Source organism: Chlorocebus sabaeus, chromosome 6, assembly GCF_047675955.1.
Source record: "Chlorocebus sabaeus isolate Y175 chromosome 6, mChlSab1.0.hap1, whole genome shotgun sequence".
NCBI classification, from domain to species: Eukaryota; Metazoa; Chordata; class Mammalia; order Primates; family Cercopithecidae; genus Chlorocebus; species Chlorocebus sabaeus.
The window spans coordinates 52958234-52982598 of NC_132909.1; the positions used below are offsets into that span (position 1 = coordinate 52958234).

The window sequence follows — 24365 nt, forward strand, 5'->3', positions numbered from 1 at the left end:
ATCATCATTTAGTTATTTATAAGCACCCTCTTTGATTCCCTTTCTCCTCCGGGAGTCTCTCTTCCTTTCCACCCTTTCTGAGAAGCGACCCACAGGTAGAAGCCTGTGAATACTCTTCTGCTGTTTGCTCCCTCCCCCACTGCTAACCTGTCAAAGCACATCCCAAGTAAAGCTTGTATGCTATTGCTGCCTTGTAGTTACATCTTTTTCCTTACTCATCGAAGAAATAACTTGAACACCTTACATACATGTATGGTTTTATTTTTCACATTTAGATCACTAGTCCATTTGGAGTATATTGTTGTATATGCTGTGAAGTATAGATTTAATTTCATCTTTTCTCTGATGGCTAACCAACTGTCTTAGACTTTAAATTACAAATGGCATTTTTTAGTCTATCGATCTGAAACAACACTTTTTTTTTTTTTAGACGGAGTTTCACTCTTGTTGCCCAGGCTAGAGTGCAATGGCGCAATCTCGGCTCACTGCAACCTCTGCTTCCTGGGTTGAAGCGATTCTCCTGCCTCAGCCTCCCGAGTAGGTGGGATTACAGGCACGTGACACCACACCCGGTTACTTTTGTATTTTTAGTAGAGACGGGGTTTCTCCATGTTGGTCAGGCTGGTCTCGAACTCCCGACCTCAGGTGATTCGCCCACCTCGGCCTCTCAAAGTACTGGGATTACAAGTGTGAGCCACTGTGCCAAGCCTATTTTTTGTATTTTTAGTAGAGACGAGGTTTCACCATGTTGGCCAGGCTGGTTTTGAACTCCTGATCTCAAGCGATCCTCCTGCCTTGACCTACCAAAGTACTAGTATTACAGGGGTGAGCTACCACACCCAGCAAAATACCACATTTATGAACCAAATTTCTACATGTTCTTGGGTCTATTTATAGATATTTTATTAGTCTGTTTCTGCTTCATGCACTAGTACCACATAGTTTTAATTATAGAGACTTTATAGTATTTTTAAATTTATTTTAAAATAATTTAATTCTTTGTCTTGGGTGAAAACTGTCAATAGTATATTTTAATATCTGTTGCTCATCATTGCTTTTGTTTTTTTTTTCTTTTTCTTTTTTTTTTTTTTTGATACAGTCTCCCTCTGTCCCAGGCTGGGGTGCAATGGCGTGATCTCAGCTCACTGCAACCTCCGCCTCCCGGGTTCAAGTGATTATCCTGCCTCAGCCTCCCGAGTAGTTGGGACTACAGGCATGTGCCACCATAACCAGCTAATTTTTGTATTTTTAGTAGAGACACGGTTTCACCATGTTGGCCAGGATGGTCTTGATCTCTTGAGCTTGTGATCTGCCTGCCTCAGCCTCCCAAAGTGCTGTGATTACAGGCATGAGCCACAGTGCCTGGCCTTGTTTTTGTTTTCTTGCTCATTATCAGATTTTCTTCTTCCATATAAACTTTTAGTATCAATGTACCTAACTCCAGAAGAACTTTTGGTATTTTAATTGGGATTATGTTGCATTTCTGAATAAACTTGGGGAGAATGTCTGGTATTAGTGCTATTTTACAACGTAGGAAATGTGGTCCTGGCCCATGTGGTAATATCAGAAAAATAACAATAGAAATACATATTTTTGGCCAGGCGTAGTGGCTCACGCTTGTAATCCCAGCATGTTGGGAGGCCCAAATGGGCGGATCATGAGGTCAGGAGTTCGAGACCAGCCAGGCCAATATGGTGAAACCATGTCTCTACTAAAAATACAAAAATTAGCTGGGCATCGTGGCGTGGGCTTGTAGTCCCAGGTACTCGGGAGGCTGAGACAGAAGAATCTCTTGAACCAGGGAGCAGAGGTTACAGTGAGCCAAGATTGTGCCAGTGGACTCCAGCCTGGGCAACAGAGCGAGACTCTATCTCAAAAAAAAAAAAGAAAAAGAAAAGAAAAAAGGAATTTTTTTTAAAAAAAGTTTTTGCTGTGTTGCTCAGGCTGGTCTCCAACTCCTGGCCTCAAACGATCCTCCCATATTGGCCTCCCAAAGTGCTGGGATTACAGGCATGAGCCAACGTGGCCAGCCAGAAATACATACTTGATGAAGACAAAAAAAAAAAATCAAGATTTATATAGAAAAGTATTATTTGGTTGAAAATGTGGCCATGCGCAGTTGCTCATGCCTATTGTAGGGAAAAGAGAGATCAGACTGTTACTGTGTCTATGTAGAAAAGGAAGACATAAGAAACTCCATTTTGATCTGTACCCTGAACAATTGTTTTGCCTTGAGATGCTGTTAATCTGTAACTTTAGCTCCAACCTTGTGCTCACAGAAACATGTTTTGTATGGAATCAAGGTTTAAGGGATCTAGGGCTGTGCAGGACGTACCTTGTTAACAGTATGTTTACAGGCAGTATGCTGGGTAAAAGTCATCGCCATTCTCCATTCTCGGTTAACCAGGGGCACCATGCACTGCGAAAAGCCACAGGGACCTCTGCCCAGGAAAGCCGGGTATTGTCCAACATTTCTCCCCACTGAGACAGCCTGAGATATGGCCTCGTGGGACAGGAAAGACCTGACTGTCCCCCAGCTTGACATCCATGAAGGGTCTGTGCTGAGGAGGATTAGTAAAAGAGGAAGGCCTCTGTCTCCTGCATGCCCCTGGGAATGGAATGTCTTGGTATAAAACTCGATTGTACATTTGTTCTATTCTGAGATAGGAGAAAACTGCGTTGTGGATAGAGGCGAGACATGCTGGTGGCAACGCTGCTCTGTTATTCTTTACTACACTGAGATATTTGGGTGGAGAGAAGCATAAATCTGGCTTACGTGCCCATCCAGGCATAGTACCTTCCCTTGAACTTATTTGTGACACAGATTCCTTTGCTCACATTTTCTTGCTGACCTTCTCCCCACTATCACCCTATTCTCCTCCCGCATTCCCCTTGCTGAGATAGTGAAAATGGTAATCAATAAATACTGAGGGAACTGAGAGACCAGTGCTGGTGCGGGTCCTCCGGATGCTGAGTGCCGGTCCCCTGGGTCCATTGTTCTTTGTCTATACTTTGTGTCTTATTTATTTTCTCAGTCTCTTGTCCCACCTGACGAGAAACACCCACAGGTGTGTGGGGGCTGGCCCCCTTCACCTATACTCCCAGCGTCCTGCCTGGCTGAGTTACACGAATCACAAGGTCAGGAGTTTGAGACCAGCCTGGCCAACATGGTGAAACGCCCTCTCTACTAAAAATAGAAAACATTAGCTGGGTGTAGTGGCAGCCACCTGTAATCCCAGCTACTTGGGAGGCTGAGGCAGGAGAATCGCTTGCACCCCAGAGACGGAGGTTGCAGTGAGCTGAGATCTGCACTCCAGCCCGGGCGACAGAGTGAGACTTCGTCTCAAAAAAAAAAAAAAAAAAAAAAAGTAAAAGGAAAACACAATGGAAACAGGAGGTTCTATAAAATAAAGAATGAAAAAATATGCTGGGTGCGGTGGCTCACGCCTGTAATCCCAGCACTTTGGGAGGCCGAGGCGGGTGGATCACGAGGTCAGGAGATTGAGACCATCCTGGCTAACACGGTGAAACCCTGTCTCTACTAAAAACACAAAAAAATTAGCCTAGTGTGGTGGCGGGCGCCTGTAGTCCCAGGTATTCGGGAGGCTGAGGCAGGAGAATGGCGTGAACCCGGGAGGCGGAGCTTGCAGTGAGAGGAGACTGCACCATTGCACTCCAGCCTGGGGGACAGAGGGAGACTCCGTCTGAAAAGAAAAAAAAAAAAGAAAAAATAAAGAAAAAATAAAGGCACACAGAAAGAATGACTGAATAGAAGAGATAGACCATGCCATTCACTGGTCTATCACTGGCAGGTTTATCAATATGGAAGATTCATGGAAAGGCTCCAGGAACATGAGGAGTGGCATACAAAAAAGCTTTACATAGACACACACACACACACACACACACACACACACACACACACACATTTTTTGAGACCAAGTCTCGCTCTTGTCCCCCAGACTGGAGTGCAGTGGCACAATCTCAGCTCACCGCAACCTCCGCCTCCCGAGTTCAAGTGATTCTCCTGCTTCAGCCTCCTGAGTAGCTGAGATTACAGGCGCCTGCCACCACACCCAGCTAATTTTTGTATTTTTAGTAGAGACGGGGTTTCACCATGTTGGCCAGGCAGGTGTCAAACTCCCGACCTCAGGTGATCCGCCCGCCTCGGCCTCCCAAAGTGCGGGGATTACAGGCATCAGCCACGGCGCCTGGCCATATATATATATTTTAATAGAGACAGGGTCCAGCCCAGTGCGGGCCTGGGCAACAAGAGCGAAACTCTGTCTCAAAAAGAAAAAGAAAAAAAAAGACACAGTCTTGCTATTTTGCTCAGGCTGGTCTGGAACTCTTGGACTCAAGCTATCCACCTGCCTCCCAAAGTGCTGGAAGGCCACCGAGCCCGCCTGGGATTAGCTTTGGAGGAGCATCCTCTGGGGTGCGTCCTATCCCCCATCCAGCCCTTCTGGCCACCTGAAAGGCGGGCTAGGCCGGCTCCCACCTCTAAACCGCCCCCAAGTACGGGCCCCACCCCTCGCCCACAGTTCCCTCCAGAGGCCCGGTTCTAACCTCATCTTTTTCTCTGAACCTGTTTCTGCATCCCGCTCCCTGAGCCAACCCCAGGCCCGTCCGCACCCACGATTAAGGAAACTAGAATTTCTGTGTTCGATCAGGGCCTACGTGGCTGAAACTTAAGTCCTGGAGCCCCGCCCGGCCGGAAGCTCGGAGCGGAAGTGACGTCAGCGTGCCACCGCCATCTTTACCGGCTGCGGTTCCGCATGGTCAGTGCCATTTCGCCTTTATCCTGGTGGAATCCACCCCGGCTGTGGTGAGTTCCACCTGCTTGGGGGTCTTGGAGCTAGCCTCGGGGCGGCAAAGGAAGGACTGGGCGCGGTCGCCCAGGAGCCTCTCGGATCCGCCTTGTTTCACTGGCCGTCGGCCCTCCGGGTGCGGCTTCTGGCCAGTTCCGAGAGGCCTCACACTCCGTCTATCCCCGTCAGGAGCCCCGTCGGGAAGTGTGTCTGTCCCGCCTCCGCGGGGTGTTTTCTTGAGTGCTTTCATCCGCTGTGCTCCCCTCTTGAAAAGCTCGGAAGGCAACCTTTGTGAGTTTTTTTCTTTCCGAAAGGAAAAGGATTTCTACCGTTCTAGTGAGGTTGGCTCTGGCCCCACAACCTCCCGCGTCCGGAACCTGGCATTTCGGGCGTGTACCTGGTGAGCACCTGCAGAAAAATGGTTTCAAGAGGGCTATGACTTCCATTCATTTGCTAAAAAATATCTCATCTGAGAATCTGGCGGTCTTGATGTCCTTTACTTTTTTTTTTTTTCTTTTGGAGTCTTATTCTGTCACCCACACTGGAGTGCAGTGGCACGATGTTGGCTCACTGCAACTTTCACCTCCCGGGTTCAAGTGATTGTTAGATATGAGTTTTAAATTTCTTTCTAAAGAATCAGTATGTCAGTATGTTTAATTCTTTGCCATCTACTTTTAAACTTCCCCGTAAAGCAACCTTTTTCCATCACCTGCTCCACCCTGACTCATTCTGGTTACCTGCTCCAGCCAGACTCATTTCTATTATCTGCTCCGTCCTGACTCATTTTCCACCCTGACTCATTCCAATTTACTGCTCTGTTACAACCATTTTTCCCACCAAGCCATTCACCCCGTCACTCTCTTTAAATTAGCTAATCGGAATTAGTTTAACCTGTGGGGTCTAACCCTAGCCATAGGGGAACGACACAGCGGCAGGGGCCACATTCCTCAAGAATAAGAACCCGTTCCCCTCCCTTGTCCTGGTGTGCGCTCACCATTGCTCCATCTGTGAGGGCACACCCTTGTAGAAGGAAATTGCCTTGCTGAGAAAAGAAAATTTTATATTCGAGTGCTATTTTTTTTTTGTGGCACTGAAACTTTATTTATAACGTGATTCACCTGCCACAGCCTCCTAGTAGCTGGGATTCTGGGCGTGCACCACCACACCCAGCTAATTTTTTATATTTTTGGTAGAGACGGGGTTTCACCATTTTGGCCAGGCTGGTCTGGAGCTGCTGACTTCAAGTGATCCACTCGCCACTTATTTTTGACACATTACATTCAGCTGGAAAAAACGTATAGTTGTTTAGAGTGTGCCTATTTTTGTATGTAAATATGAACACATGTAGACTGTAAGCCTTTAGTTTTTTATTTTTATTTTCTTGCAGGTTATTTTTTTTCTAGTTGTTACCAGCTGCAAGCCTTTCTACTTAAGAAAGCCCGGCCAGATGCGCTGGCTCACACCTGTAATCGCAACACTTTGGGAGGCAGAGGCAGGCAGACCACCTGAAGTCAGGAGTTCAAGACCAGCCTGGCCAACGTGGTAAAACCCTGTCTGTACTAAAAATACAAAAATTAGCCGGGCGTGGTGGCGGGCCTCTAATCCCAGCTGTTGGAGATAAAAAAATAAAATGCTTGGTGCTGCAAAATGAAACCAGCACTCAGGCAAAAGTTTTCTCAGCAACGCAATTTACTTCTATAGAAGGGTGAGTCTCGTGGATGGAGTGATGGCGAGCGTACACCACATAAGGGAGGGGAAGGGGTTTTTATTTCTAACACAGGGTCCCTACCTCTGTGTCACTCCCCCCATGGGTTGGGGTCGGACTGCACAATCTAAACTGACCGTATTGACTGTTTGTGAATATTTTCCCCAAATAAGGAAGGGTAGGGTGATGTGTGAGTCACGATGCTGGGACGTGCGGTTTTGAAGAGTGGAATAGGTGCAGAATGAGTAGCCAAGGGAACAGAGGTGAGTTATTGATTAGAGCTGACTGGAAGGTTGTTTACAGTAACTAGAGGCAAGGAGGCATGGAGAACAGGAAAGCTGAGTTTGAGAACAAAGAACAAGGAAGTTAACAGGCTGAACTTCTGAAGAGAAATTCAGAGAAATATATTGTATCTTACATAGCTACTCCAGAGGCTGAGGCAGGAGAATCGCTTGAACCTGGGAGGTGGAGGTTGCATTGAGCTGAGATCCTGCCACTGCACTCCAGCCTGGGCGACAAGAGCGAAACTGTCTCAGAAAAAAGAAAAAAGGAAGGCCATAATACTCAACTATTCTCTTCATCTGAAGTTCTTAGGTCTTTACTTCCCCACAGAGCTTCAAAACAGGGGCCTCCAGAAACCAGGAAGAAAGGATGGTGGCTTTATTACACTGACACTAGAATTATTTATTATTATAATCAGAACATTTTTCTAGTATCACTGTAATAAAATATCTAGTATCTATATGATTTATTATTATTAAGAACATGTTTGCACTAAGTGTAGTTTTTATATTTTTTTTCTGAAAAATTTGATCCTAAGGAAAGCTTGAACATCTGACATACGCAGTCTAATAGATTTACTTAATTTTTTAGCATTGTGTTTTTCTTCTTTCTCCTTAGGCAAATCTTATGGTGAACAATTTGAGTGTAAATTGAGCATAAATTGTACACGTGATGCTTAACCTTTGTACCTCCTAAAAGGCACTGTCATACTAAAACCACAATGCTAGTATTTCACTTAAATAAAAAATAATGTCATCTAATATCTGCTTTGCGTAATAAGTGAAGTTCTCCGCATTGATTCAACATATGCTCTTGGGTGTTTTTGGATCCAGGATCCATTCAAGAGTTTTACATTGCAATTGTTAGTGTCTTCAGTGTCTTTTTTACCTAGAACAGTTATTATTGTCTATTATATTGATTTTCAGAGAGTCACACTCTCTTAGAAAGTCATACAATCAGATATTTCTGATTGGATTCTCATGGTGTGTGTAAATATTCCGTTATTTCATGCGATTTCCTACAAACTTAGAATTGGGTCCAGAGGAGAAGCTGACAACCATTGTTTGATAATGGGTGACAGTATGTACTTCATGCTTTGGGGACCAGACAGTCTCAAATTACTCAGTTCTGCCTTAGTTACTTCATGTCCCATGATTAGTTGTTCATTCTCTATCATGTGCTAGTGGCAAATCACAACCTCTTTCTCAAAAAAAAAAAAAACAGTTAGTCTGCACAAGAGGACATGGGTTGACTCTGGAATACCAGAGGGCTGTACTCTACATCTTCTGTTGGTGCGTGCCAGAGCATTCCAATAAATAACATGCTATTTAACATGGACATGTTGAGTCATTGGGTCTGCTGGATTAGGTGGACCAAGTGCTTGGGAAGCTTGTGGTGCTGCCTGAAATTGCTCTTGCCTACAGTTGAAACTAGAATCCTTACAGGTAGCGGTGTGGGCTCGTTAAAGCACCTGCAAATGTATATGTTGCCTCCAAAATTCAAGAGGTCTATGGATGGTAGTTTTTGAGAAACGTCCATACTGGGTTTTTTTTTCTTTTTTGAGACAGAGTCTTGCTGGATCACCCAGGCTGAAGACCAATGGCATAGTTATGGCTCATTGCTCCTTTTTAGTGGTAGGTGGTATTAGGTGCAGTAACTTGGAGTGACATATTACAGGGATGTCTTTACATGATCCAGACAAGGGAATACCTTTACCCACAGACTTGGTGGCCCCAGAATCTCCCACACCCTATTTTACAATCCAGAAAAAAATTTTTTGACTCATAATAGATGAACATATTTTCCGAGTACATGTGATAATTTGATACATTCACATAATCAAATCAGGTTAAGTAGGATATGTGTCACCTTAAATATTTATCTTTTTTTTTTTTTTTAAGACAGAGTTTCGCTCTTTTTCCCCAGGCTGGAATACAGTGGCATGATCTCGGCTCACCGCAACCTCCGCCTCCTGGGTTCAAGTGATTCTCCTGCCTCGGCCTCCCAAGTAGCTGGGATTACAGGCATGCGCCACCACGTCTGGCTAATTTTTTTGTATTTTTAGTAGAGACGGGGTTTCTCCATGTTGATCAGGCTGGTCTTGAACTCCCAACCTCAGGGGATCCACCTGCCTCGGCCTCCCAAAGTGCTGGGATTACAGGCATGAGCCACTGCGCCTGGCCAATATTTATCTTTATTGTAGAAACATCAAGTTATTCTCTTAGCTGGGTTGAAATGTATGATAGATGAGTGTTAAGTGTAGTCACCCTATTGGTCTATTGAACACCAGTTCTTATTTCTTCTAACTGTATATTTTACCCAGGAATCAACCTCTCTCTTTTTTTTTTTTTGGAGATGGAGTCTTGCCGTCACCCAGTCTGGAATGGAATGCAGTGGGATGATCTTGGCTCACTGCAACCTCTGCCTCCTCCCAGGTTCCAGTGATTGTCCTGCCTCAGCCTCCCGTGTAGCTAGGATTAAGGAGTGCACCACCATGCCCGGCTAATTTTTGTAGTTTTAGTAGAGATGGGGTTTTACCATATTGGCCAGGTTGGTCTTGAGCTCCTGATCTCAGGTGATCCGCCCGCCTTGGCCTCCCAAAGTGCTGGGATTACAGGCATGAGCCACCTCATGCAGCCTAATCAACCTCTATTCCTGTCTCCTTCCTACACTTCTGGCCTCTAGTAACCAGCAATCTGTACTCTATGCTCATGAGATCCACTTTTTTAGCTCCCATATGTGAGAATATGGGGTATTTGTCTGCTGTGCTTGGCTTATTTCACTTTCATAATGACCTCCAGTTCTATCCAGTTGCTGCAAATGACAGAATTTCATTCTTCTTTATGGCTGAATAGTAATCCACTGTCTATATATACCGTATTTTTTTTTTTTTTTTTATTAATTCCTTCATTATCGACCAGTTAGGTTGATTCCATATTTTGGCTATTGGGAGTAGTGCTGCGGTAAACAAGGGAGTGTAGATGTATCTCTTCAAATATATTGATTTCCTTTCTTTTGGATATATACCCAATGGAATTCCAGATCAGATGGTAGTTCTATTTTTAATTTTTTGAGAAACCCTCATACTTTGTTTTTGTTTTTGTTTTTGTTTTTGAGGTAGTCTTGCTGTGTCACCCAGACTAGAGTGCCATGGCATAATCATGGCTCACTGCAGCCTTGACTTCCTGGGCTCAGGTGATCCTCCCACCTCAGCTTCCTGAGTAGCCAGGATTATAGGCCTCCACTAATACACCTGGCTAAGTTTTTTTGTTTGTTTGTTTGTTTGATTTTTTGAGACAGAGTCTCACTCTGTCACTCAGGCTGGAGTGCAGTGGCACGATCTTGGTTCACTGCAACATCCACCTCCCGGGTTCAAGCAATTCTCCTACCTCAGCCTCTGGAGTAGCTGGGACTACAAGTGCACGCCACCATGCCCAGCTAATTTTTGTATATTCAGTAGAGACAGTTTCACCATGTTGGCCAGGCTGGTCTCAAACTCCTGACCTCAAGTGATTTGCCTGCCTTGGCCTCCTAAAGAGCTGGGATTACAGGCATGAGCCACTGTCCCTGACCGGTTGTGTGTGTATGTGTGCATGCGCAGACAGGTCTTGTCAGATTCAGACAGGTTTTGTGTGTGCATGTGTGAACAGACAGGTCTTGCTGTGTTGCCCAGGTTAGTTTGGAACTCCTGGGCTCAAGTGATCTCCCACCACAGCCTCAAGTTTTGGGATTACAGGCATGAACCACCACACCTGAATATTGTTCTCTGTAGTGGCTGTACTAATTTACATTCCCACTAACTGCATATAAGGATTAATTTTTCACCACATCCTCATCAGCATTTGTTATTCCCTGTCTTTTTTCTAAAAGCCACTCTAAACGAGGTGAGATGATATCTCATTGTGGTTATGTGTGATTTGTGTTTCTCTGATGATTAGTGATGTTGAGCATTTTTTCATACTCCTGACCTCAGGTGATCCACCTGCATCAGCCTCCCAAAGTGCTGGGATTACAGGTATGAGCCACCACACCCAGCCCTGAGAAACTTTTCAAAAACAGCAGAAACCCAGAAGTCCTTAGATCACATGTATGATTACATTCATGAACTAAACAGTGCAAGAAATGTACAAGATAATGTTGGAATGTTCCATCTCAGAAAAAAAAACAAAAACAACAGCTACAGTGTTGGAGGTTGCAGTGAACAGAGATCATGCTACTGCACCCCAACCTGGGCGACAAGAGTGAGACTGTCTCAAAAAAATAAAAAAAATCTACACAACTAGTGTGATGATTTTTGGAATGTCAGGAACATTGAGGACTGTATTTTGGAAGTGAACAGGAAGGAGAATTTATGCAGTCTGGAGGCCGCGAGTGATTCTAGCTGTTTTTTCTTTTTTCTTTTTTGAGACAGAGTCTTGCTCTGTCACCCAGGCTGGAGTGCAGTGGCAAAATCTTGGCTCACTGCAGGCTCCTCCTCCCAGGTTCACGCCATTCTCCTGCCTCAGCCTCCCGAGTAGCTGGGACTACAGACGCCCGCCACCATGCCCGGCTAATTTTTTTTTTCTTTTTTGGTATTTTTAGTAGAGATGAGATTTCACCACATTAGCCAGGATAATCTCAATCTCCTGACCTCGTGATCCACCCGCCTCGGCCTCCCAAAGTGCTGGGATTACAGGCGTGAGCCACCGCACCCAGCCAATTCTGGCTGTTTTTTCAAATTGGCATAGAGATAAGGCGATTATCTACATTAGTTGTATACCAAGTGCCAACTGTTGTGTTCATTCTTTTCAGTAAAGATACTACATTTAGAACAACAGCTGGCCAGGCCCGGTGGCTCACACCTGTAATCCCAGCACCTTGGGAGGCCAAGGCGGGCAAATCACTTGAGGTCAGGAGTTCAAGACCAGCCTAGCCCATATGGTGAAACCCCATCTTTACTAAAAATACAAAACTTAGCCACTCATGGTGGCACGCGCTGTAGTCCCACCTACTCGGAAGGCTAAGGCAGGAGAATCGCTTGAACCCGGGAGGCGGAGGTTGCAGTGAACCAAGATTGCACCACTGCACTCCAGCCTGGGTAACAGAGTGAGACTCTGCTCCCCCCAAAAAGTAAAAAGGACAACAGCTACAATTGGGGTGACCATGTGATTAAGTTTACGGTAGTCCAGTCATTCTCCAAGATCCATGTGACTTCTGCACAAGGCGGAGTAGTGTGTTTAATGATAATGAAGATGTAGTGAGTTTCATGACCCTGGGGCTTTCAGGTCCTTTATGGTGACATTATTCTTTGCAGTTCCACAGGAAGGTTTCACTTCTAGTTTATTATCTTAGGGGATGGGGAATTCTGAATGCCTTTAGTTTTCATTTTCTACCATAATGTTCCTTGCCTTACTAATCAGATAGCCAATTTTAGGGATGCTGCTAGTACCCAAAAATTCATGTATTTCAATTATATATTCAGGAACTGGGGAAATAATCATGGAAGGGGTCCATAGTTCAAGTGGGCCCTCAATAAGTACAAGTGTTAAGTCACCATCTGCCACTTGACTACCATAAACTTCCACTTTGGTAGTGGCCCACAGTGGTCTTTTGGGTCCCCAGAATATGGCGTCAGCTTAGGGCCACTCTGTTTATTGTCTATGTTTTCTTTTCTTTTCTTTTTTTTTTTTTTTTTTTTTGAGATGGAGTCTCGCCATCTCCCAGGCTAGAGAGCAGTGGCGTGATCTTGGCTCACTACAACCTCCGCCTCCCAGGTTCAAACGATTCTCCTGCCTCAGCCTCCCTGGTAGCTGGGACTGCAGGTGCATGCTGCCACGCTCAGCTAATTTTTTTGTATTTTTAGTAGAGACAGGGTTTCATCATGTTAGCAAGGATGGTCTTGATCTCCTGACCTGTGATCCATCACCTCAGCCTCCCAAAGTGCTGGGATTACAGGCATGAACCACTGCACCCGGCTCTATTTTCTTTTTTTCTGAGACAGAGCCTCACTCTATGTCCCAGGCTGTAGTGCAGTGGCGTGATCTCGGCTCACTGCAACCTCTGCCTCCCTGGATCAAGCAGTTCTCCTGACTCAGCCTCCTGAGTAGTTGGGACTGCAGTCACGTGCTACCATGCCTGGCTAGTTTTTGTATTTTTAGCAGAGACGGAATTTTGCTGTGTTGGCCAGGCTGGTCTTGAACTCCTGACCTCAGGTGATCTGTCTGCCTCAGCCTCCCAAAGTACTGAGATTACACTTGTGAGCCACTGCGCCTGGCCATCTTTTGAATATTTTAAATTCTATTCTTCAGTCATCTTAGGTACATAATGAAGTTATCAATAACACGTGGCTGGTGGCTGGTGACTGCTGAATTGTTCTGTGCAGGTCTGAACCGTCTTCTGATCATCCTGGGGGGTAACAGCATCCACAGATCAGGCTCTAGGGTCAAATATCAGACCGATTACTAGGATTATTTGAATGTAGGTTTTTTTCAGTATTAAATAGAGGTAATGGGCCAGGCATGGTGGCTCATGCTTATTATCCCAGCACTTTGGGAGGCCAAGGTGGGAGGATTGTTTGAGCCCAGGAGTTTGAGACCAGCCTAGGCAACCTGGTGAAACCGTGTCTCTACTAAAAATACAAAAAAGTAGCCGGACCCAGTGGTGTGCACCTGTAATCCCAGCTACTTCGGGGGCTGAAGTGGGAGAATCACTTAAGGACGGGAGTTCAAGACCAGCCTGGCCAACATGGCGAAACCCTGTCTCTAAAATTAGCCAGGCATCAGCTACCCGGGAGGCTGAGGCAGGAGAATGGCATGAAGGGGGGGGGCGGAGCTTGCAGTGAGCAGATATCACACCACTGCACTCCAGCCTGGGCGACAGAGCAAGACTCTGTCTAAAAAATAAATAAATAAATAAATAAAAATTAGCCAGGCATCGTTTTGCATACCTGTAATCCCAGCTACTCAGGAGGCTGAGGCCTGATAATCGCTTGAACCTGGGAGGCAGAGGGTGCAGTGAGTCAAGATCATGCCACTGCATTTCAGCCTGGGCAACAGTAAGACTCTGTCTCAAAATAACAATAATAATAATAAAATAATAAGGCTTGATGGGGCACACCTGTAGTCCCAGCTATTCAGGAGGCTGAGGTGGGAGCGATCACTTGAGCCTGGAAGGTCTAGGCTACAGAGTGCTGTGATTGTGCCATTACACTTAAACCCGGGCAACAGAGTGAGACCCTATCTCAATAGATAGGTTCATAGATAGATAGAGGTAATGATAGCTATTGGGAAGGATGGTTATGATAAGTGAGCACGTATATATATAGCTACCAGAGCTACTTCTGACACACTAGTCCTCAGTAAATGTCAGTTGCTGTTATTAATGCTATCATTACTAAGTGGTGATACCAAGCGTACAGTTTTTGGTGGCTTTCACATCTGTCACCTGCAGAGAGAAACCTCATGCGTAATGTTCAGTGACTTATGTTTGATGCTTGTTGTTTGATGATTGGTTTGGACAGGACCTCAGATAACTCTATACAGAGAAGAATGGGATTGCCTTTATTCACCTAGATTCGTAAGCTGCCCTGAGGCGATCTTGGCATCAAGGAAGACAGCATTGAGGCACACCTCACCATCAGGTTCAGAGGATGTCAGCCATTGATTTGTCCCTTGGTAAGTCCTTGTTGATGCTCTTTTTCGGAGATTCTGCTTTAGGTCGCCCTCCACAACGTAAGAGTCCAGTGAGCTGGGCCTGAACAGGTATGCTGCCTTTTTTTTTTTTTTTCCTCCTTCTTCTTCTAGATGGAGTTTTGCTCTTGTTGCCCAGACTGGAGTGCAAAGGCGCGATCTCAGCTCACCGCAACCTCCACCTCCTGGGTTCAAGCAATTCTCCTGCCTCACCCGCCCAAGTCCCTGGGACTACAGCCTAATTTTGTATTTCTAGTAGAGACGGATTTCTCCATGTTGGTCAGGCTGGTGTTGAACTCCCGACCTCAGGTGATTTACCCGCTTTGGCCTCCCAAGTATTGGGATTACAGGCATCAGCCACCGTGCCCAGCCGCTGCTAGTTCTTTTATAAGGAATTGACGTGAGATACAGAATGCTGTTTTATTATATATATATTTATATTTATTTATTTTTTTGAGACAGAATCTTGCTCTGTCACCCAGTCTGGAGTGCAGTGGTGTAATCTTGGCTCACTGCAACCTCCGCCTCCTGGGTTCAAGCAATTCTCTTGCCTCAGCTTCCCAAGTAGCTGGGACCGCAAGCACGCATCACCTTGCCCAGCTAATTTTTGTTTGTTTGTTTGTTCTGAGACAGAGTCTCACTCTGTCACCCAGGCTGAAGTGCAGTTGCATGATCTCAACTCATTGCAACCTCCACTTCCCAGGTTCAAGCAATTCTCTGCCTCACCCTCCTGTAATTTTTTTTTTTTTTTTTTTAGTGGAGACGGGATTTTGCCATGTTGGCCAGGCTGGTCTTGAATGCCTGACCTCACGTGATTTGCCCGCCTTGGCCTCCCAGAATGTTGGGATTACAGGCATGAGCCACTGTGCCCAACCAGGATGCTGTTTTAGAATTCAACCCTGGTTCGTGTGCCTTCGGAAATGCTACATAAGCTTCGTGAGTGTTACTACTATGGGCAGAGAGAGAGTCACATTTTTCAGGGTGTAAGTTTCCTTGTAAAATGAAACTATTACCCTTTACCCAACAGGCAGCTCGGCCCACATCTGCTGTTCTGGGTCTAGCTGACACAGGACTACTATGGCATTTCGTGGCAGTGTTGCGTGTGTGCAGTTCTCTCGAGTGTGCAGGAATATATGGGAATTTCAAGCTAGGATGGAATGACTTCTAGGCATGAGAATGTGGGAAGGATGGGCAGCTCTGGCTTCTCAATGCCTTCTTACTTTTCCACTAGGGTTTTTTTCCAGAGAACCAGTCTGCCCTTTTGAAGAAAAGACGAAGGTAGAAAGGATGGTGGAGGACTACCTGGCAAATTCTTATCAGGTAAACAGACAATGTACCATTATACAAAATGACATACTTACATCCAGTACACACATTTCCTTCTAGACAGACTCATCTCCAGAGTTTTCTTAGAGCAAATGAAGCCTTACTCAAGGACTGAGTCCCCAGATGAATTTCCCCAGGAAATGAAATTTCCTGTACGTAAAGTGTTAACTTGAAAATCATCCCGGTAATTCAGTAATTACTACTTAAGCATGACTTTCATGGTGCCAACTGCATCTTTCTTACATGGCTGGGTGGGGTGACAGGTGATAAGGCAGATGAAAGTGTCCTTTTATCAAATAATTTATTTACTCATCAGCATTTATCAGGTATCTGCAGTGTGCTCAGGAGTGTGCTACATAGAGATCAATGGGACAGGAAGAGCTCCTAACCTGGTTGTGTTGAGATAAAGTGTAAGCAGTGTGCAGTGACTTATGCCTGTAATTCCAGCTACTCAAAAGGCTGGGGTGGGAGGAACACTTCAGCCCAGGAGATCGAAGCTGCAGTAAGCAGCAATTGTGCCTCGGCAACACAGTGGGACCGTATCTTTATATGTAAATAAACAAACAGATTGGATAGATAGAGAGATAGATGCTAGATAGATAAAAATTCATGTTTAGGAAGTAGTGTTCTAATCAAAAATAAAAATTCTAAAATTTTTTAAAAATATTAAAAATTAAAAATAAATAGATCAGACAAAAAAAGATTTTAAAAAATTTTTATGAAGTGCTGTTCAAATGGGCAAGGTGGCTCACGCCTATAATCCCAGCATTTTGGGAGGCCAAGGTGGGCGGATCACCTGAGGTCAGAAGTTTGAGACCAGTCTGGCCAATGTGGTGAAACCCCATCTCTACTAAAAGTACAAAAATTAGCCAGGCATGGTGTTGTGTGCCTGTAATCCCAGCTACTCTGGAGGCTGAGGCATGAGAATCACTTGAACTTAGGAGGTGGAGGTTCTACTGAGCCGAGATTGCGCCATTGCACTCCAGCCTGGGCAAAAAGAACAAAACTCTGTCACACACACACACACACACACACAAAAAGGGGGGGGCTGTTCAAGGCATATGCCTGTAGGAGGTCAACCTTGAGTGTTTAGACACAAGAGCTCCTGAGACATTAAACCCTGGAGTAGATCATGGGAGACCTGAGAACCACGTATAAGTGAGTTTAAGGTTCCCCTTCCTCGTTCTCCAGTCAGCACTGGTGGAAGTGTTCATTGGCTCAAACCAGCATGTGTTTGATGATTTAGGATTCAGTGACGTTTGATGATGTGGCTGTGGAGTTCACCCCAGAGGAGTGGGTTTTACTGGACACAACTCAGAAATACCTCTACAGAGATGTGATGCTGGAGAACTACATGAACCTGGCCTCTGTGGGTAAGAGTAACATCACTTTGCTTGGCATGGTAGCCTGCACCTGTAGTCCCAGATACTTGGGAGGCTGAGGTGGGAGAATTGCTGGAGCTTGGGAGTTTGATACTAGCATTGGCAACATTGTGAAACCTCATCTCTAAAAAAAAAATCTTAAAAATAAAGACTAGGCCAGTCACGGTGGTTCACGCCTGTAATCCCAGCACTTTGGAAGGCTGAGGTGGGCAGATCACGAGGTCAGGAAATCAAGACCAGCCTGGCTAACACGGTGAAACCTTGTCTGTACTAAAAATGCAAAAAATTAGTCAGGCATGGTAGCACATGCCTGTAGTCCCAGTTACTTGGGAGGCCGAGGCAGTACAATCACTTGAACCTAGGAGGGGGAGGTTGCAGTGAGCTGAGATTGCTCCACTGCACTCCAGCCTGGGCGACAGTGAGACTTCAACTCAAAAAAAAAAAAAAAGATTTTTAAAAATCCACTTTTCCTCAGAAGATTTAAGCTATTTTTCTCAGACTTTCAGATATCTCTGACTTTTATTTTCCATCTAGTCAAACAAAGCTACCTGTTCTGTTTTTTGTTTGTTTTTTTTTAGACGGAGTCTCGCTCTGTCACCCAGGCTGGAGTACAGTGGCGCGATCTCTACTCACTGCAAGCTCCGCCTCCCGGGTTCTTGCCATTCTCCTGCCTCAGCCTCCTGTAGCTGTTCTGTTTTTTTGTTATGTTTATTATTTTGATATATGCTCTTTATCCTGATCTTTCCTACTTTCCTTTCCTGATAATCTTCTCTTCCTGTTTCCCATCAGTTGTAGTTTTCGCAGAAACAGTTTGTAATGAACTATCTAAACACATTTTGGACAAATTTTTGACATACCAAAATCCTCAAGGTTCTCTTGCTTTTATTTTCTTTTTCCTTTTTTCTTTTTTTTTTTTTTTTTTTGAAATGGAGTCTCGTTCTGTTACTCAAGCTGGAGTTCAGTGGTTCGATTTCGGCTCACTGCAGCTTCCACCTCTCAGGTTCAAGTGATTCCCCTGCCACAGCCTCCCGAGTAGCTGGGACTACAGGCACGCACCAACATGCCTGGCTAATTTTTGTGTGTGTGTGTGTGTGTGTGTGTGTGTTTCAGTAGAGGTGGGGTTTCACCATGTTGATCAGGATGGTCTCGATCTCCTGACCTTGTGATCCACCTGCCTCGGCTTCCCAAAGTGCTGAGATTACAGCCGTGAGCCACCGTGCCTGGCCTGTGGCTTTTATTTTTTTGTTGTGTTTAATTTGAAAACAAGGCCAAATGACTCATTTTAAACTAACACATTTCTTCTCTAAACCCTTAGATTTCTTTTTCTGCTTAACTTCAGAATGGGAAATACAACCTAGAACCAAACGGTCATCACTTCAGCAGGGTTTTTTGAAGAATCAAATATTCACTGGCATACAAATGGTAAGATTCATGAGGGATATTTCTTTTTTTCTTCTTTTTTTGATTGAGACAGAGTCTCGCTGTGCCAGGCTGAAGTGCAGTGGCACCATCTCAGTTCACTGCAACCTCCAGCTCCCAGGTTCAAGCGATTCTCTTGCCTCAGCCTCCCGAGTAGCTGGAACTAAAGGCATGTGCTACCACGCCCAGCTAATTTATTGTATTTTTAGTAGAGACAGGGTTTCACTGTGTTAGCCAAGATGGTCTTGATCTGACCTTGTGATCCACCTGCCTAGACCTCCCAAAGTACTGGGATTACAGGCGTGAGCTACTGTGCCAGGCCATGAGGGATATTTCTTAATTTCCTCTCTCAGCAAAGATTGAGAATTCCATTCCAGAAAATCAGCCCAGTTAGTGGTGTGGTTTACATCTGTAATCCCAGCTACTTGGGAGGCTGAGGTGGGAGCATCATTTGAGCCCAGGAGTTCAAGACCAGCCTAGGCAGTATAGCAAGATCCCATCTCTGATTTTAAAAAGAGGCTGGATGTGGTGGTTCATGCCTGTAATCTCAATATTTTAGGAGGCAAAGGTAGGTGGATCACTTGAGGTCAGGAGTTTGAGACAGGCCTGGCCGGCATGGTGAAACTCCATCTCTACTAAAAATAACAAAATTAGCTGCGTGTGGTGGTGGGCACCTGTTATCCCAGTTACTCTGGAAGCTGAGGCAGGACAATCACTTACTCAGAGGTGCAGGTTGCAGTGAGCCAAGACTGCACCACTGCATTCCAGCCCAGGCGACCGAGTGAGACTCTGTCTCAAAAAAAAAAGGGGGGGAAGTCAGAAAAGAAAGTGAGTCCTGTAATCCCAGCACTTTGGGATTGATCCACCTTCGAGACCAGCCTGACCAACATGGTGAAATTCTATCTCTACTAAAAATATAAAATTAGCCAGGTTTGGTGGCAAGCACCTATAATCCCAGTTACCTGGGAGGCTGCGGCAGAATTGCTTAAACCCGGGAGGTAGAGTTTGCAGTAAAAAGAAACAGCACAAATGAGAGATACTTGAGAGAGAAGTAGCCTGCACCCTTGAGGGAACAGGGTCTCTGGAGAGAGTCTGAATGTGATGAATTTTGTGATGTTCCATACCTGTATAACTTGTCACTTCAAAATACCCACAAGTACACACTCCCACATATGTAACTAGACATTGAGGATTTAAACAGTTTCATGAAAATCTACACAATTTGGCTGGTTGCAATGGCTGATGCCTGTAATCCTAACACTTTGGGAAGCTGAGGCAGGAGAATTGCTTGAGTCTAGGAGATCAAGACCAGCCTGGGCAATAGGGAGACCCTGTGTCTACAAAAAAACAAAAAGTTAGCCAGGCACGTTGGCATGCATTTGTAATCCAAGCTCCTTGGGGAACTGAGGCAAGATGATGGTTTGAGCCTGGGTGATTAAGGCTGCAGTGAGCTGTGATTGTGCCATGGTACACAGCCTGGGTGACAGAGAGAGACCCTGTCTCAAGCCACCCCCAACAATCAAAAAAGACAGTGTTTTTGTTTGTTTGTTTGTTTGTGTTGAACAATTAGAGCCAGTGGCATAGAATTCTGGCAAGAAATCAAGAGGGTAGGAAATGAGACCATGGAAGAAAATTTGTAAAAATTATATTTATCTAAGTAGGCTGACTTGGCAGCTCATGGCTGTAATCTCAACAGTTTGGGAGGCTGAGACATAGTGTTTCTTGAAGAGTTTGAGACCAGCCTAGGCTACATAGCAAGACCTTGTCTCTATAAAAATAAATTGAGGCCGGGCACGGTGGCTCATGCCTCTAATCCCAGCACTTTAGGAGGCTGAGGTGGGCGGATCACAAGGTCAGGAGTTTGAGAACGCTCTGGCCAACATGGTGAAATCCCATCTGTAGTAAAAATACGAAAATTAGCTGGGTGTGGTTGCACATACTACTCGGGAGGCCCAGGCAGAAGAACCGCTTGAACCCAGCAGGCGGAGGTTGCAGTGAGCTGAAATTACGACAGTTCACTCCAGCCAAAGTGAGACTCCATCTCAAAAATAAATAAATAAATAAATCAAAAGATTGGCCAGGCGTGATGATGCATGCCTATAGTCCTAGCTACACAGGAAGCTAAGGCAGGATGATCACTTGAACCCAGCCAGGCATTTGAGGTTACAGTGAGCCATGATCACAGCGGTGTACTAAAGCCCAGGCAATGGAGCAAAACCCCAACTCTGAACAAAGTAAAACATGCCATGCATAGTGGGTCATGCCTGTAATCTTACCTCTTTGGGAGGCTGAGGCAGGCAGTGCACCTGAACTCAGGAGTTTGAGACCAGCCTGGCCAACTTGGCAAAACCCGTGTCTACAAAAAAATAGAAAAATTACCCGGTGCGGTAGTGCACAACTGTATTTCCAGCTACTCGAGAGGCTGAGGCATCAGGATCACTTGAGCCTGGGAGGTGGAGGTTGCAGTTAGCAGAGATTGTACCACTGTACTGCAGGCCGGGAGATAGAAGAAGACTCTGTCTCAAAAAAAAAAAAAAAAAAAAAAAAAAATTAAACATGAAAAAGTAAAATAATAATTGTCATCAAAATAATGTTTATGTGTTCAGATGGGTGAAATCTCTTTATATGTCTGAAAATGTTTTAAATCCTTTATCCCCTCCTCAGCAGACAAGAAACTACAGTGGATGGAAACTCTGTGAGAATTGTGGAGAGGTCTTCAGTGAACAGTTTTGCCTTAAGACACACATGAGAGCTCAGAATGGAGGGAACACTTCTGAGGGTAATTGTTACGGAAAAGACGTCCTCAGTGTGCACAAGGAAGCCTCTATTGGACAGGAACTTTCCAAATTTAATCCATGTGGAAAAGTTTTCACCTTAACTCCAGGCCTTGCTGTACATCTTGAAATTCTCAATGGAAGACAACCCTACAAATGTAAGGAATGTGGAAAAGGCTTTAAGTATTTTGCGAGCCTTGATAATCACATGGGAATCCACATTGGAGAGAAACTCTGTGAATTTCAGGAATGTGAGAGGGCCATCACACCTTCCTCACACCTAAAGCAGTGTGTAACAGTTCATACTGGAAGGAAATCTGAAAAGACTAAGAATTGTGGGAAATCCTTCACTAATTTTTCTCAACTTTCTGCACATGTGAAAACTCATAAAGGAGAGAAGTCCTTTGAATGTAAAGAATGTGGAAGATCCTTTAGAAATTCCTCATCCTTTAATGTTCATATTCAGATTCACACTGGAATAAAACCACACAAATGTACGGAATGTGGGAAAGCCTTCACTAGATCAACTCACCTTACTCAACATGTAAGAACTCACACTGGAATAAAACCCTATGAATGTAAGGAATGTGGCCAAGCCTTCACTCAATACACAGGCCTTGCTATACACATACGAAATCACACTGGAGAGAAACCCTATCAGTGTAAGGAATGTGGGAAAGCCTTCAATAGATCTTCAACGCTTACTCAACATAGAAGAATTCACACAGGAGAGAAGCCTTATGAATGTGTTGAATGTGGGAAGACCTTCATTACTTCTTCCCATCGTAGTAAACATTTGAAAACTCACAGTGGAGAAAGGTAAATGCAAGAAATGTGGGAAGGCATTTCTGTATTCCTCACCCCTAATGTTCACCTGCAAACTCGTACCAGAGAGAAACGCTTCGTATGTAAAGAATGTGGGAAAGCAGGCTGGGCGCAGTGGCTCACGCCTGTAATCCCAGCACTTTGGGAGGCCGAGGCAGGTGGATCATGAGGTCAGGATATCGAGACCACCCTGGCTAACATGGTGAAACCCCATCTTTACTAAAAATACAAAAAATTAGCCCGGCTTGGTGGCGGGCACCTGTAGTCCCAGCTACTTGGGAGGCTGAGGCAGGAGAATGGCGTGAACCCAGGAGGCGGAGCTTGCAGTGAACTGAGATCATGCCACTGGACTCCAGCCTGGGCGACAGAGCGAGACTCCGTCCCCTCCCCACCCCAAAGAAAAAAAAAGAATGTGGGAAAGCATTTGCTGTTTCCTCATGCCTAAGTATGCATGAAAGAATTCACACTGGGGAGAAATCCTATGAATGTAAGGGTATGAGTATTACCATTTAGTCCATTGGTTGCCACATTTAATTATTGGCAGTGCAGAGATCATCAGATTTGTCCTAAATGCCTTGTGGAGGTTGTAATGGCTCATGGATTGGCCTTAGATGCCATCCTGAGGGTCTGAAATTAAACCTACAGGATCTGAATACAACTTCATGGTTGCCTGAGTCTGGGCATCTGTGAAGAAGGGTCATGGATGGTGAGGTCAGTACTGCAGGCTGCCTCACATTAGTGATTAGATTCCTAAGATCATAGCGTTAACAAGTTCTGTATGAAATACATCATGCAGATTGATCCCAGCCCCTGTTGGTTAGTGGCTGCCAGTGTGGCACATTCATGTCAAAATTTACCAGAAGCCAAGATGTAGGCCCCGGAGGTGGATTGTTAAAAAGATGCTCCTCTGAGGGACTCTTCTGTTCCCATGGATCCTGCAGAGCATGGCAGGTATGAAACCATCCTTAACTGCCAGTGCACTTTCATAGCTGATTATTTCTGTGTCCCCTTCTTTTTATAAGAAGTGTGACAACCTTGCCTGTTCTGTCCTCTCTGTCCATTTTAGGTGGTACAATGTAAGTGGCAGTGTGTCTTCTAGTATAATCTGGTCTCTCTTCTCTCTTCTGTTAAGATGACTGATATCGTCCATGAATCCCACTCATGATCTCTTTATCAAATAAATGATTGTTCAGCCACACTTTGAGGATTCTCTTCAGTACAAGTTTTCTAATTTTTGCAATATGGATAGGCTGAGAATTTTCCAAATCTCCAAGTTCTGGTTCCTTTTTCCTTAACTATTTCTTCTGCAATTCAGGTCTCCTCTTTTGCATTTTTGCCGAGACCAGCTCCGTGGTGGAGACCCTAACCCAGTGGCGCTAGAGGAATTAAGGCACAGACACAGAACTAGAGTGCAGAGTGGGAATCGAGGCTGACAGCCTTCAGAGCTGAGAGCCTCCAACAGAGTATTTACTGACAGTAAGCCCGTGATAAACATTATTTCTATAGATTATAGATTAGGTAAAAGTATCCCTGAGGGAATGAAAGGGACAGGCTGTGCCTTGTTATCTGCAGCAGGAACATGTCCTTAAGGCACAAATCACTCATGCTATTGTTTATGGTTTAGGAATGCCTTGAGCGGTTATCCAGTTTTCTGCCCTGGGTGGATCAGGTGTTCCCAGCCCTCATTCCAGTAAACCAGCAACCTCCAGCATGGGTGTCATAGCCATCAGGAGCATGTCACAGTGCTGCAGAGATTGTGTTTATGGCCAGTTTCTCATGGCCTGTTTATGGCCATATTTGGGAGGCCTGTTCCCAGCACATTTTCTTGTAAGTAGTCAGGAAGAATGAAGCTTCCTGTGTCCTTTAACACTGTAATTACAGATCTTAGTGATACATACCCAATTTTATGTCTCTCAAGCTCTACCTTGCACTAAATGTTAGAATACAGTTCTGCCAAGTTCTTCACGACTTCATATCAAGGGTTGTCTTTTCTTCATTTCCAAATAGCATGTTCCTCATTCCCCAATGACACCTCACCGGAATCACCCTTACCAACCTTATTTCCAGCTTGCACATCAGAATTTTTCCAGCCTTTACTCATTTATCAGTTTCAAGGCTGCTTCACATTTTTAGTTTTTTTGTTTGTTTGTTTTTAATGGCAGTACCTCACTTTT

At 44.9% G+C, this 24365-nt stretch overlaps 1 protein-coding gene across 3 annotated transcripts; it reads left to right on the forward strand.

The window, feature by feature from the left end:
- Positions 1 to 4225: 4225 nt before the first annotated feature.
- On the forward strand, positions 4226 to 22602 carry LOC103233874 (uncharacterized). Of its 3 annotated transcripts, XM_073016976.1 has the most exons (8): positions 4226 to 4828; positions 6199 to 6516; positions 14297 to 14450; positions 15223 to 15401; positions 15697 to 15785; positions 17038 to 17164; positions 18489 to 18595; positions 21257 to 22602. In XM_073016976.1, the coding sequence occupies exons 4-8, from the start codon at positions 15386 to 15388 to the stop codon at positions 22187 to 22189; spliced, it is 1272 nt and encodes a 423-aa protein (XP_072873077.1). In that variant the 5' UTR covers positions 4226 to 4828; positions 6199 to 6516; positions 14297 to 14450; positions 15223 to 15385; the 3' UTR covers positions 22190 to 22602. The 3 variants fall into 3 exon arrangements, with proteins under 3 accessions (XP_072873077.1, XP_072873076.1, XP_072873075.1); XM_073016975.1 differs by lacking the exon at positions 15223 to 15401 and having other exon boundaries at positions 4229 to 4828; positions 21260 to 22347; XM_073016974.1 differs by lacking the exon at positions 15223 to 15401 and having other exon boundaries at positions 4231 to 4828; positions 21257 to 22347.
- The last annotated feature ends 1763 nt before the right edge of the window (positions 22603 to 24365 follow it).

Excerpts from the sequence above, each read along its gene's own strand:
- LOC103233874 (XM_073016974.1), top strand. The coding sequence starts at position 14,426 with ATGTCAGCCATTGATTTGTCCCTTG. Across the intron at positions 17,165-18,488 it reads CATGAACCTGGCCTCTGTGG|ATTTCTTTTTCTGCTTAACT; the intron begins GTAAGAGTAACA and ends CTAAACCCTTAG. Across the intron at positions 18,596-21,256 it reads TATTCACTGGCATACAAATG|CAGACAAGAAACTACAGTGG; the intron begins GTAAGATTCATG and ends TCCCCTCCTCAG.